Source organism: Oryctolagus cuniculus, chromosome 4 (assembly GCF_051225735.1).
Source record: "Oryctolagus cuniculus isolate XC-2025 breed Fujian yellow rabbit chromosome 4, ASM5122573v1, whole genome shotgun sequence".
Classification (NCBI taxonomy): domain Eukaryota; kingdom Metazoa; phylum Chordata; class Mammalia; order Lagomorpha; family Leporidae; genus Oryctolagus; species Oryctolagus cuniculus.
This window is the reverse complement of record NC_142870.1, coordinates 170,045,420-170,060,004: the sequence shown is the minus strand read 5'-3', so window position 1 is coordinate 170,060,004 and position 14,585 is coordinate 170,045,420. Positions and strand designations below refer to the sequence as shown.

Genomic DNA, 14,585 nt, shown 5'->3' with positions numbered 1-14,585 from the left:
TTTCAAATAAATAAATATTAAAGAAAAAAAGAAGATGGGGAAAAGGGGAGCTACTGTTCAAAGGGTACATATTTTCAGTTATAAGTGCTGGAAATCTAATTTATAGAATTGTGAATGTAGTTAACAACGTATTGTACACTTGACCTTTGCTAAGAGAGTAGATCTCTGCTGGGAGGCTATTATTTTACCTCCCAAGAGGAAACGTGCTTATTAACTCTCTTAATCCATTTTCCATTCTGTAATCTCTCTCTCTCTCTCTCTTTTTTTTTTTTTGGCCAGGCAGAGTTAGACAGCGATAGAGAGAGACAGAGAGAAAGGTCTTCCTTCCGTTGGTTCACTCCCCAAATGGCCGCTACGGCTGGTGCTACGCCAATCCGAAGCCAGGAGCCGGGTACTTCCTCCCAGTCTCCCTTGTGGGTTCGGGGACCGAGCACTTGGGCCATCCTCCACTGCCCTCCCGGGCCACAGCAGAGAGCTGGACTGGAAGAGGAGCAACCGGGACTAGTACCCGGGGTGCCAGCGCCGCAGGCGGAAGATTAGCCAAGTGAGCCGTGGCGCCAGCCTCTCTCTGTTTTGAACGGTTGAATTTTACTTGTGGTAGAGTTTCCTTATAATCTGGATTTAATGACATCATTACTATAATGGCATTTGACTGTTCCTTCTGTATACCCTATTATAATTATTGCCAATTCTGTTGGAGCTAAAACTTCTTTATATTCTATCCTTTCCTAAAAGCTTGTGGCAAGACTTTTTTCCTAATAATGTTCTCCCTCCCATCAGAAGGCACATAAGATCTAGAAGAGTCTCTTTTTGATGAAGTTGGCGGCCATTAATGTTCATTGTCTGGGTCTATTTGTTATTGTTTACAAAATGTGATATTACAGTTCTGTGATTTAGAATACTTTTATAAACAGAAACTATTAAATCCTTAACTATTTGGTTATGCAGTAGTACAATTATTACAGAATGGTAGTTATGTTTATATGGTTCTTTTTACTTACTGATTGTAAAAATACGTTGGTTTTCTAGCATCCTCTAATGTTGACCAAATAGTTTTGGTTTTTGATACCATTATGAACTTGTGTATTTAAATATACCTAATATGTTTCAGTTCAATGTGGTTATTATCCTTTTGATATACAAACTATCCTTTCTTAACATGACCCTAATATTCTTTGATAGTGTCTTTGCTGTCTCGTATCATAAGATATTATCATATATGGATTCTTCAAAAAATTTGTGGAAAATAGAATTAAAAGTTAATTTGGATTAAAAAAAAAAAACTTTGCACTTGATCTTAACCAAAAGGCCGAGAAGCAGTACAAAAACTTTGAAATCCATGTAGTTTTTCATAATACAGATCTTCCATGAATTAATTTTCTAGAAAGCTTTTATTTAATGAATACAAATTTCATAGGTACAGCTTTAGGAATATAGTGGTTCTTTCCCCCATACCCAGCCTCACACCCCTGCTCCCATCCCACCTCCTACTTCCTCTCTCATCCCATTCTTCATTAAGATTCATTTTAAATTAACTTTATATACAGAAGGCCAGCTCTATACTAGGTAAAGATTTCAATGGTTTACACCTACACAGACACACAAAGTATAAAGTACTGTTTGAAGACTAGTTTTACCATGAATTCTCATAGTACAACTCATTAAGGACAGAGGTCCTACAAGTGCACTGTGACTCCTGTTGATTAAATAATTGACACTCTTATTTATGACATCAGTGGTCACCCAAGGCTCTTGTCCTGAGCTGCCAAGACTGTGGAAGCCTTTTGAGTCCACAAACCCATCAGTATTTAGACAAGGCCATAAGCAAAATGGAAGTTCTCTCCTCCCTTCAGAGAAAAGTACATCCTTCTTTGATGGCCCCTTCTTTCCACTGGAATCTCCTTCACAGAGATCTTTCATGTAGGGCAATTTATTTATTTATTTATTTTATTTTATTTATTTATTTTTTTTGCCGTAGTGTCTTGGCTTTCCATGCCTGAAATGCTCTCCTGGGCTTTTTAGCCAAATCCAAATGCCTTAAGGGCTGATTCTGAGTGCTGTTTAGGGCATTTGTCATTCTATACGTCTGCTGTGTGGCCTGTTTCCCATGTTAGATCATTCTCTCCTTTTTAATTCTCTCTATTGTTATTACCAGACACTCTTATTTATGTGATCCTTTGACAGTTAATCCTATCTATATGATCAGTTACACACTTAATATGATCACTTTAACTAGTAAAATGGCATTAGTACCACACAGCTTAATGGGATTTCTTCCATGAATTTTTGAAGACTCCTATACATAGATTTCAAAAAAAAATTTTTTTGTACCAAAATAAACTTTATTCCATGAACATTTTGAAGTGCATTTTTGTTTCCTGCTCCAGCCCCAGAGTCAGCCATTTTCCTGACAAACTCTGGTCCCTCTTTGTGGGAAGCGATGTCTGGAAACCGTGTGTGGCGCTTGTGGGACTCACTGTCACTTACTTGGCCGTTGATTCCAGATAATTTTCTAATGGACAGTCAGATTTTAATTTTAAATATATCATGAATTCATGCTGTTATTTCCAATTCAGATTTAAGATGACAGTTTTACCTCACTTCCATCTATCTTCCTTCTGTACCTCATTCTGTCATCAAGATGATTTCTAAAAATAGTTAACAGATTCTTTTTTGGAGTGTTTTATTTTTGTCTAGAGAGCATATACCACTGAGCGACTGAGTCAAATTATTGTGTGTTTTTTATAATTAATTTTTTTTGACAGGCAGAGTTAGAGAGAGAGACAGAGAGAAAGGTCTTCCTTTTTCATTGGTTCATCCCCCAAATAGCCGCAACGGCCGGCGTGCTGTGCCAATCCGAAGCTAGTAGCCAGGTGCCTCCTCCTGGTCTCCCATATGGGTGCAGGTCCCAAGCACTTGGGCCATCCTCCACTGCCTTCCGGGCTACAGCAGAAAGCTGGATTAGAAGAGGAGCAACCAGGACAGAATCTGGCGCCCCAACCGGGACTAGAACCTAGGGTGCCGGCGCCACAGGCAGAGGATTAGCCTAGTGAGCCCCAGCGCCAGCCAAATTATTGTGTTTTATAGTCACTTGAAATAGGTTTTGTGTGGCAATGCTACTAACTAGGTATAAATTTTAGTTTACTTCAGTGAGAGCAGTTTCTTGTTTGTTTGTTTTTAAAGATTTATTTATTTAAAAGTCAGAGTTAATTGGGGGGGGGGGGCAGGGAGAGAGAGATCCATCTATGTTCCATTCGCTGATTAACTTCTCAAGTGGCCAAATCAGCCAGAGCGTGGCCTGGTGGAATCCAGGAGCCAGGAGCTTTTTCTAGTCTCCCACATGGGTGCAGTGCCCAATCACTTGAGCCATCTTCCCCTGCTTTCTCAGGCCATTAGCAGGGAGCTGGATCAGAAGTGGAGCAGCTGGGACATGAACCAGCACCCATATAGGATGTGGCGTCGCAGGCCATGGTTTTATTCGCTATGCCACAATGCCAGCCCCATGTTTTAGGTGTTTTGTGTGTGTGTGTGTGTGTGTGTTTAATTTGAAAGAGTTACAGAGAGAGAGAGGGTTAGAGAGAGAGAGAAAGAGCGAGAGAGAGAGAGAGAGGTCTTCCATTTGCTGGTTCACTCCCCAGATGGCTACAACGGCTGGAGCTGCACCGATCCGAAATCAGGAGCCAGGAGCTTCTTCTGGGTCTCCCATGTGGATGCAGGAGCCCAAGGACTTGGGCCATCTTCTACTGCTTTCACAGGCCATAGCAGAGAGCTGGATCAGAAGAGGAGCAGCTGGGACTAGAACCGGCGTCCATATGGGATGCCGGTGCTTAAGGTCAGGGTGTTAATCCACTGTGTCACAGCGCCAGCCCCTACCCATGTTTTAGGTTTTATGCTTATGTATTTAATCCATATTTCATCTTGTTTTGTAAATTATTTCACCTATAGATTAAGGTTCTTCTTCTCTTTTTGTATATGGATGTCCAGTTATGACATCACCATTTTTTAAAAAAGATTTATTTATTTATTTGAGTGGAATAGGGGGCCCCGGCGCTGTGGCATAGCCAGTAAAGCCACCACCTGCGGTGCCGGCATCCTATATGAGCACTGGTTCTAGTCCTGGCTGCTCCACTTCCCATACAGCTCTCTGCTATTGCCTGGGAAAGCAGTAGAAGGTGCCCCAAGTCCTTGGGCCCCTGCACCCGCGTGGGAAGACCCAGAGGAAGCTACTGGCTCCTGGCTTCAGATTCGTGCAGCTCCCTCCGTTGCAGCCATCTGGGGAGTGAACCAGCGGATAGGAGACCTTTCTCTCTCTCTGGCTCTCCTTCTCTCTGTGTCACTCTGACTTTCAGATAAATAAATAATCTTATGCTGGAGACCAGCTCCAGCCAGTCCAGGGCCCCCAAGGTGTGAGAGGTGTCGGTGCTGGAAGAAATGAGAGACACACTCCCAGCAAGGCTGATGGCGTGGCTCTGGCTCTCAAGCACCAACTTTACTTTTATATCATAAGTTAAATAGTGATTCTTTTTTTCTCAAATAACAAGTCTGTTGTCCATTTTTTTTTTTCTAATTACAATTTCTTTGATTTTCAAGGGCATATTCAGAGCATGGGTTACAATCACAGACAGGTGTGAGATTACGGGCCGCCCACACAAGCCAGGGCCTGGAGTGCTGCTGAGCTATGTAGAAATTGGCTACACAAGCTAGAATAGTGCCTTCCTAATCTAATCTTTACTGCAATCCCCAAGGTCAAAGCAGACCCTTTTTAAAATGTATCCCCTCTTTGAAGTTCTTTCTGTAATTCTTTAATTTCTTTTTTGTACTTACTTAAAGGTTCACTTAGATCTATTCTACAGTTTACATCCTAACCATTGTAGTATTTGTAGCACATATTTAATTAAAGCTTTATTAACTTGTGTCTTTATTTTAGTGGGAAGTATATGCCAGGGAGCCTGTTGCCTTTTAATTCTTTTCCACAAACAGCTCAACTTTGCATAAAGCATTAACCCTTTCTCCTACACTAACAATCTGCTTGATTAAAATTCTACAAAGCAATGGACATTTTGGAGGTTATGAGACTAAGCGCTCTTCCCTAAAATTAGGAATACAGCAATCATTAGCAGGACCACCAGGAAGCTCCGGCTTTCTTATGCAGAGTGTAGTTCCCAACAAACCTAAAACCACCAAGAGGACCGCAGCTGTCCTTCTCACGCCTTGCTGAGACAGACCTTCTGCTGTGACCTTGTCAGCCAGCCAAAGTTGCCTTGGCCTCACCATCTCCCCCTTTTTTATTTTTAAATTTTAAAGCCGATAGTTCCAGGTGAGCTGCTTTGAATCTTTAAAAAAAAAAAAAAAGTGGAACAGGCAGGACTCAAACGCTGGCCCTGACATCACCATTTGTTAAAAGACTTTTCTTCATTGAATTTCCTGTGCACGGTTGCTGAGTATCAGTTGACTATGTATGTGTGGGTTTGTTTCATTTTTTATTTATTTATTTTTTTAGGAACGAGCTTTCAGCCTAGCGGTTAAAATGTCAGTGTCCTGCATCTAAGTACTTGGGTTTAATTCCTGGCTCTAGCTTCTGACTGTAGCTTCCTGCTAATGCATTCTGGGAGCAGCCATGATGGCTCAAGTAATTGAGTTCCTGACCACTCCCTCCCCACCCTCACTGCACCCACTGGAGAGCTGTATTGTGCTCCTGGTCTCTGGGTTTTTTGTCCTGACCTAGCCTTAGCTTTTGTAAGCATTTGGGGAGTGAAACGGGTGGCAGGAAAGTGCTCTCTCCCCTGTTCTCCTCTCCTTCCCGTCTTTCCTCTACTGTCTCCCTCCCTTCATTCCTTCTCCCTCTCTTTGTCTCTGCCTCTCAAATGAGTCCTGGCTGCTCTGCTTCCAGTCCAATTCTCTGCTAATGCACCTGGGAAAGCAGTGGAAGGTGACCCAAGCGCTTGGGCGCTGCACCCACGTGGCAGACCCAGAGTTTCAGGCTCTTGGCGTTGCATCCATCTGTATATCTATCATTTTTATAAATATCACATTGTTTTGGTTACTGTAGCATCATATTAAGTGTTGAAATCAGGTCATTTGACTAAACTTTGGTTTTCTTATTCACCATCAGTATATTTTAATTTATTTACACTTCAAGATCAGTTTGTTGGTTTTGGCAGCAAATCTTGCTGAGATTAGGATTACATTTGCTCTACAGAACATTTTGTGGGGCTTAAAATTTAAAGTTCCAGGACTTGGACCGTCTTCTGCTTTTCCAGGAGTTTTAGCAGGATCTGGATTGGAAGCTAATTAGCCTGGACTTGAATTGACCCTCCAGTGTGTGATGCTGGTGCCACAAGTGGTGGTTTAACCCGCTGTACCACAGTGTTGGCCCTGTATCTCATGATTTTTAATGGGAAGCTGGACAGTATTGAAGACTAACATTTAAGACTGCATTGTGGAACCATCCTAGAGCTCCTGCCTGCAGCACTGGCATCCTGTATGGGTGCCTGTTCGAGTCCTGGCTGCTTCACTTCTGATCCAGCTCCCTGCTGATGTGCCTGGGAAAGCCGCAGAAGATGGCCAAGTCCTTGGGCCCCTGCACCCATGTGGGAGACCTGGAGGAAGCTCTTGATGCCTGGCTTCACCCTGGCCCAGCCCTGGCCATTGAGGCCATTTGGGGAGTGTCTCTTTCTCTGCCTCTGCCTCTTTGTAACTCTGCATTTCAAATAAAAAAATTTCTATAAAGACTAAATTAAATTTAATTTGTGTCTGGAAATACCCCTTTCTTCTGCTAAGCTGATGGTGTGGAGCTGACGTCGTCAGCCTGGTCAGGGGTGAGTCAGGTTTGGATGTCATGTGTGCTGCAGTTACCTTTGGTTCACTTTTGCTTCAGAGCCATCAGGTAGTTGGCTTTCTTCTCGCATTTTCTGTGCTCCTCTGATTTTAGGTCTTCCCTAGCTTTAGGTCTTCCTTCATTCTCTGTGCTTTGCGGACTTTTTTTCAATCGTGCCCCTTCCTGGAGGTGGGCTGGGGTTGTAGGCAGGAGGCTCCTTGGTCCTGAGTGTGGAGGTGAGGCTTTACCAGAGGGCACCCTTCTTCAGGTGGTGCAGATGGCTTTCTGCCTCTTCCCTGAGACAGAAGAGTTCGTATCTTTCTCCTTTGCCCAGCAGCAGAACATTTTACCTGTGTTAGGGGTAACAGTGTTGGAGATTCTTTCCTCAGAAAGCTTCACGCTTCTGTTTCTTCCAGGACAAGGGTCCTCAGAGCCTTTGCTCCTTTCCTTGAGGGGCAGCTGCTTCCTTCCCACAGAGCTGTAGCACCAAGAGATGTTCTCTCTCTCTCTCCTCTCTCTCTCTCTCTCTCTCTCTCTGTCTCTCGTTTGTTTATTTGAAAAGCAGAGTTAGACAGACAGACATGGAGAGTGATCTCCTGTCCACTGGGTCACTCCCCAAATGGCCACAATGGCCAGGCCTGGGCCAGGCTGAAGCCAGGAGCCTGCAGCTTCATCCGGGTCTCTTGTGTGGGTGTCAGGAGTCTAAGTATTTAGACCATTTTCTGCTGCTCTCCCAGGCATGTTAGCAGAGAGCTGGATCTGAAGTGGAACAGCCAGGACTCGACCCTGTGCTCACATGGGATACTGGTGTCTCAGGCCATGGCTTAACTTGTGGCGCCACAACATCGGCCCCAGATTATTTCATTTTCACTTACTAGAAAGGGAGCGATATTTTGTTTGTTTCTATATCCAGGATAGGAACTAAAATTCCTTTGTAATTAAAGGTACCATTTAAAATTTTCAACTGTTTCATTTAGGAAACATTTCAAAGTTACAGGAAGGTTTCAAGTATAGTCAGAATTACTGTATAACTTTCACCTAATTTACCAGTTAACATTTTTGCCAAATAGGCTCTATCAGTGTCTCCCCGTCTATAAGTCATTATTGTTATTGAACCCTTTGAGAATGGTATATTCCAACCTCATGACTGTTTACTCTGGAATGCTTCAATCTCAGTTTAAAAACCTGGTACTGTATTATATGAAGATCTTTGTATATCAAAATTATAAGCTGATTTTAAAGTCTGCATCAGTAATTTGTATTCATTAAAATTTCTTTCTGTTGTAGGTATCATTAATGGGACTGGAAATTTTAAGTGCCTTTGTGGATAAATTAACAACACGATTTAAATCTTATGTAGCAATGGGTAAGTTAACTATATTTAAAAATCAGTGTAGTGTTTAATATAGTGAATGTTTTTCTTTTTTCTTTCTTTCTTTTCTTTTTTTTTTTTTTTAATTTACTTATTTAAAAGAGTTACAGAATAAGAGAGGTAGACAGAGAGGTCTTCCATCTGCTAGTTCACTCCCCACATAGCTGCAACAATCAGGACTGGGCCAGGCCAAAGCCAGGAACCAGGAGTTTCATCTGGGTCTCCCACATGGCTGCAGGGGCCCAAGAACGTGAGCCGTCTCCCGTTGCATTCCCAGGAGCCTCAGCACGGAGCTGGATCCCAGCATCCCAGTGGCAGCTTAATGCGTTATGCCACAAGACCAGCCCCTGGATGTTTTTCTTAGTTTTTATCTAACAAAGTTAACTTTCTGAAAATTCAAACATTCAATTTTGTACAACCTAGAGATCTGTTACTCAAAATATTTAAACTTGTTTTATAAGGTAATTATAGTTTCTTTGAAGTTAGAAAAAAGAAATACAATGTAATGATAGTAGATTTTTACTTCACATTTTCAAACTTTTTGCTGTATCTTTTACTTTTTTGTAAAATACTGCTATTTATAATATAACTTACAGTGCCAGTTTTCAGACTGTGAGGAAGGAATAGTTCTTTGCCAGCCTGTTGTACACCAATATTTTAGAAAATACTGCAGAAATAAATTACAGTACAATGAAATGAAAAAACCACATAGTCCAATTTTTTATTATTAGATTCAACAAATGAAACCATTTTACTTAAATTGATTCAAGATACCTCATAAATACTCTGAATTACTTTATCACAAATAGTTGGTAGAGTGGTCCTGGGCTGCTGGCCATACTTGCAGTAGTATTTATAATGTTTGCTGTACAGTAAAATATGCTAGTATAATGCTCTTCTTTGTACAGTAGTTAGGATTAGAAACTTGGCTGTGACTTAGTTTCTAAACTAGACATGCCTTTCAGAGTGCTTTATGATTAAATTTGGCCCTTTTATTTAGCAGCATTATAGAAGTATAACTTCAGAGGTCTGTGAGTTTCTTTTGTGGATTGAATTAATATCTCATATTATCAATGTTTCATCACACTTATTTTCTTTTTTTTATTTATTTTTTATTTTTTTTAATTTTTTTTTATCTTTTATTTAATGAATATAAATTTCCAAAGTACGACTCATGGGTTACAATGGCTTCCCCCCCCATACCGTCCCTCCCACCCACAACCCTCCCCTTTCCCACTCCCTCTCCCCTTCCATTCACATCAAGATTCATTTTCGATTATCTTAATATACAGAAGATCAGCTTAGTATACCTTAAGTAAGGATTTCAACAGTTTGCTCCCACACAGAAACATAAAGTGAAAAATAATAGATGATTTTTTTAAATGATGATGAAATCAGATCAGACCTATTGTCATGTTTAATCCCAGTGAGAGTCAAGTTGGGAATTGATAATTTCTTTCTTTTTTTTTTTTTTTTTTTTAAAGAAGATCAGTTTAGTGTACATTAAGTAAAGATTTCAATCGTTTGCACCCCCATAGAAACACAAAGTGAAATATACTGTTTGAGTACTCGTTATAGCATTAAGCCTCATTATACAGCACATTAAGGACAGAGATCCTACATGAGGAGTAAGTGCACAGTGACTCCTGTTGTTGACTTTACAAATTGACACTCCTGTTTATGGCATCAGTAATCTCCCTATGCACCAGTCATGAGTTTCCAAGGCTATGGAAGCCCCTTGAGTTCTCCGACTCTTATCTTGTTTAGACACGGTCATAGTCAAAGTGGAGGTTCTCTCCTCCCTTCAGAGAAAGGTACCTCCTTCTTTGAAGACCTGTTCTTTCCACTGGGATCTCACTCACAGAGATCTTTTTGCCAGAGTGTCTTGGCTTTCCATGCCTGAATACTCTCATGGGCTTTTCAGCCAGATCCAAGTGCCTTTAGGGCTGATTCTGAGGCCAGAGTGCTATTTAGGACATCCGCCATTCTATGAGTCTGCTGAGTATCTCACTTCCCATGTTGGATCACTCTCCCCTTTATTTATTCTATCGGTTAGTGTTAGCAGACTCTTAGTCCTTTCATTATGATCAATTGTGAACTGAAATTGATCACTTGGAATAGTGAGATGGCATTGGCACATGCCACCTTGATGGGATTGAATTGGAATCCCCTGGTATGTTTCCAACTCTACCAATTGGGGCAAGTCAGCCCGAGCATGCCCCAAATTATACATCTCTTCCCTCTCTTATTCCCACTCTTATGTTTAACAGGGATCACATTTCAGTTAATTTTCAACACTTAAGAATAACTGTGTGGTAATTACAGAATTAAACCAGTCATATTAAGTAGAACAGACAAAAAAAAAATACTATGAGGGATAATGTATTAAGTTGTCCATTAGCAGTCAGGGCTATGCTGATGAAGTCACCATTTCTCATAGTGTCCATTTCACTTCAGGAGGTTTCCTTTTTGGTGTTCAGTCAGTTGTCACCGATCAGGGAGAACATATGGTATTTGTCCCTTTGGGACTGGCTTACTTCACTCAGCATGATGTGTTCCAGATTCCTCCATTTTGTTGCAAATGACTGGATTTCGTTGTTTCTTACTGCGGTATAGTATTCTAAAGAATACATATCCCATAATTTCTTTATCCAGTCTACCATTGATGGGCATTTAGGTTGGTTCCAGGTCTTGGCTATTGTGAATTGTGCTGCAATAAACATTAGGGTGCAGACCGCTTTTTTCTTTATCAATTTAAACTCCTTTGGGTAAATTCCAAGGAGTGGGATGGCTGGGTCGAACGGTAGGGTTATATTCAGGTTTCTGAGGAATCTCCAGACTGATTTCCATAGTGGCTTGACCAGTTTGCATTCCCACCAACAGTGGGTTAGTGTCCCTTTTTCCCCACATCCTCGCCAGCATCTGTTGTTGGTAGATTTCTGTATGTGAGCCATTCTAACTGGGGTGAGGTGAAACCTCATTGTGGTTTTGATTTGCATTTCCCTGATTGCTAGTGACCTTGAACATTTTTTCATGTGCCTGTTGGCCATTTGGATTTCCTCTTTTGAAAAATGTCTATTGAAGTCCTTGGCCCATCTCTTAAGTGGGTTGTTGGTTTTGTTTTTGTGGAGTTTCTTGATCTCTTTGTAGATTCTGGTTATTAACCCTTTATCTGTTGCATAGTTTGCAAATATTTTTTCCCATTCTGTCGGTTGTCTCTTCACTCTCCTGACTGTTTCTTTTGCAGTACAGAAACTTCTCAATTTGATGCAATCCCAATAGTTGATTTTGGCTTTGACTGTCTGTGCCTCCCGGGTCTTTTCCAGAAATTCTTTGCCTGTGCCAATATCTTGAAGGGTTTCTCCAATGTTCTCTAATAACTTAATGGTGTCAGGACGTAGATTTAGGTCTTTAATCCACGTTGAGTGGATTTTTGTGTAAGGTGTAAGGTAGGGGTCTTCCTTCATGCTTCTGCACGTGGAAATCCAGTTTTCCCAGCACCATTTATTGAATAGACTGTCCTTGCTCCAGGAATTAGTTTTAGATCCTTGATCAAATATAAGTTGGCTGTAGATGTTTGGATTGATTTCTGGTGTTTCAATTCTGTTCCATTGGTCTATCCATCTGTTTCTGTACCAGTACCATGCTGTTTTGATTACAACTGCCCTGTAGTATGTCCTGAAGTCTGGTATTGTCATCACACTTATTTTCAAATCTTTGGTCAACTTTCTTCAGGTTTGGTATGCCACCAAATTCTGTGAATTCTTTTCTTTTTTTTTTTTTTTTTTTTTTTTTTAAGATTTATTTATTTATTTGAAAGAGTTACACAGAAAGGGAAGGACAGGCAGAGAGAAAGATAGGTCTTCCATCCGTTGGTGGCCACAACAGCCAGAGCTGTGCCAATCCGAAGCCAGGAGCCAGGAACTTCTTCTGGGTCTCCCACGTGGGTGCAGGGGCCCAAGCACTTGGGGGCCATCTTCCACTGCTTTCCCAGCCATAGCAGAGAGCTGGATGGAGAGTGGAGCAGCCGGGACTCGAAGCAGTGCCCATATGGGATGCCAGCACTGCAGGCAGCGGCTTTACCCGCTGTGCCACAGTGCTGACCCCAATTCTTTTATTTTCTAGCTGTCTTTTCAGCAGAAGTATCTAATAGCTTTCTCTTGTCTGTTGTATTAATATCTTAAAAGATTTTTTACTGTCAGTTTCCTGCTTACACACCTGTAATAGATGATAAAAATGTGTTCTGTGAAAATATTTTACTTGCTTGTATATTTTCTAATAATTTTAAATCAGCATTTAAAATTGGTAAGTTTTGGGGCTGGCCCTGTGGCATAGTGGGTAAAGCCGCCACTTGCAACCGTGGCATGCCATATGGGTGCCAGTTCGACACCTGCCTGCTCCACATCTGATCCAGCTCTCTGCTATGATCTAGGAAAGCAGTAGAAGATGGCCCAAGTCCTTGGGCCCTGCACCCATGTGGGAGACCCAGGAGAAGCTCCTGGCTCCTGGCCTCAGATTGGCCCAGCTCTGGCAGTTGTGGCCCTCACCCCTCTCCCCCTCTCCCCCTCTCCCCTTCTCCCCCTCTCCCCCTCTCCCCCTCATCCCCTCTTCCCCTCTCCCCCTCTTCCCCTCTCCCCCTCCTCCCCTTCCCCCTCCCTCTTACCCTCCCTCTTCCTCTCCTTCTCCCCTCCCCTCCCCCTCCCCCTGCCTTTGCCTCTCTGCAACTGTGCCTTTCAAATAAATAAATAAATAAATAAATCTTTTTTTAAAAATTGGGAAATTTTCCATTCCGATTCCTGCTAATGTGCCTGGGAAAGCAGTGGAAGATGGCCCAAATCCTTGGGTCCCTGTATCTACGTGGGAGACCTGGAAGAAGCTCCTGGCTCCTGGCTTTGGCCTGTCCCAACTTTGGCTGATAAGGCCTTTGGGGAATGAACCAGTGGATGGAAGATCTCTCTCTCTTTCTCTCACTTTCTGTTTCTTTCCCTCCCTCACTCTCTGTATCTCTGTCTTTCAGATAAATAAATAAATCTTTAAGGCCGGCACCACGGCTCACTAGGCTAATCCTCCGCCTTGTGGCGCCGGCACACCGGGTTCTAGTCCCGGTCGGGGTGCCGGATTCTGTCCCGGTTGCCCCTCTTCCAGGCCAGCTCTCTGCTGTGGCCAGGGAGTGCAGTGGAGGATGGCCCAAGTGCTTGGGCCCTGCACCCCATGGGAGACCAGGAGAAGCACCTGGCTCCTGCCATCGGATCAGCACAACGCGCCGGCTGTGGCGGCCATTGGAGGGTGAACCAACGGCAAAGGAAGACCTTTCTCTCTGTCTCTCTCTCTCGCTGTCCACTCTGCCTGTCAAAATAAATAAATAAATCTTTAAAAGTAAAATAAAATAAAATTGGGAGGTTTTACAGAAAAGTTCATATTTCTGGGTTGTCTTGAGGAATTGGCCTGTGGAGCAGCCATTTTAATTTCCATTCCCCTGTATAATTATTGGCTGAAACTGTGTTGTAGATTCTCTTTTGACTGGGTCATGAGCTTTCCAGTTCCCAAGTCCCTCCTGTCTCCTCTTGCCTCTTCATAAATGAGAATGTTAGGCTAACCATAATTAGGTTACCTTTTTTTTTTTTTTAATCTATTTATCTGTTTATTTGAATGTTAGAGTTATAGAGAGGCAGAGGCAGAGACAAGTCTTCTGTCTGCTGGTTCACTCCCCAGTGGCCACAATGGCCAGGGCTGTGCTAGGCCAAAGCCAGGAGCCTGGACCCTCACCCGTGTCTCCCACATGGGTGCAGGGGCCCAAGGACTTGGGCCATCCTCCACTGCTTTCCTAGTTTCATTAGCAGAGGATGGGAAATGGAGCTGGGACTTGAACTGGCATCCATATGGGACGCTGGCGCTGCGGAAGGTAGCTTAACGTGCTACACCACAGTGTCAGCCCCATGTGTCTCTTACACTGGCTCCATTTTGACACTTCCTGGCTCTGAGTGCTTGTGTTTGTGACCTCTGTCCTGTGTCATCTCGCTGTTATCAGCTGTTACAGATGTTTAAACTTCAGAGTCATTCTAGACATTATGTGTCTCACTAATTTGTCATCATAAGGAAGGTCACACGGGACTTGAACTGAGAACTCCTGTTGAGGCAGTAGGAGTAGTGGGAGCAGTTTTCCAGTTAAGGACTCTCGGCAGCACTCTCCTGCTGTAAGAACTTCGCCCTGCTGTGCTGTCCTCGATGTTCCAGTTCTCTCACCGTATGGGTGTCTTCTGTCTCAGACTTTTTCTTCATAATCTTCGGCAAGTAGCTTCCTCCACTGTAGCTAGGCACAAATTCGTTTCTTCTTTGTAAGTATAGCTTAACCTGTTTATGCCTCTGCTGTGCTGTTTCTTCTTTTAAATCCTCTCC

At 42.6% G+C, this 14,585-nt stretch overlaps 1 protein-coding gene across 46 annotated transcripts in view; it reads left to right on the top strand.

Moving 5' to 3' along the window:
* Nucleotides 1-14,585, top strand: part of CLASP2 (cytoplasmic linker associated protein 2) — a 207,835-nt gene that overhangs the window by 16,647 nt on the left and 176,603 nt on the right. For all 46 annotated transcript variants that reach the window (XM_051818589.3, XM_051818584.3, XM_089331273.1 and 43 more), the window contains exon 2: nucleotides 8,105-8,183. In XM_051818589.3, coding sequence (XP_051674549.1) covers nucleotides 8,105-8,183 — 79 coding nt within the window. The remainder of the gene's footprint in view (nucleotides 1-8,104; nucleotides 8,184-14,585) is intronic.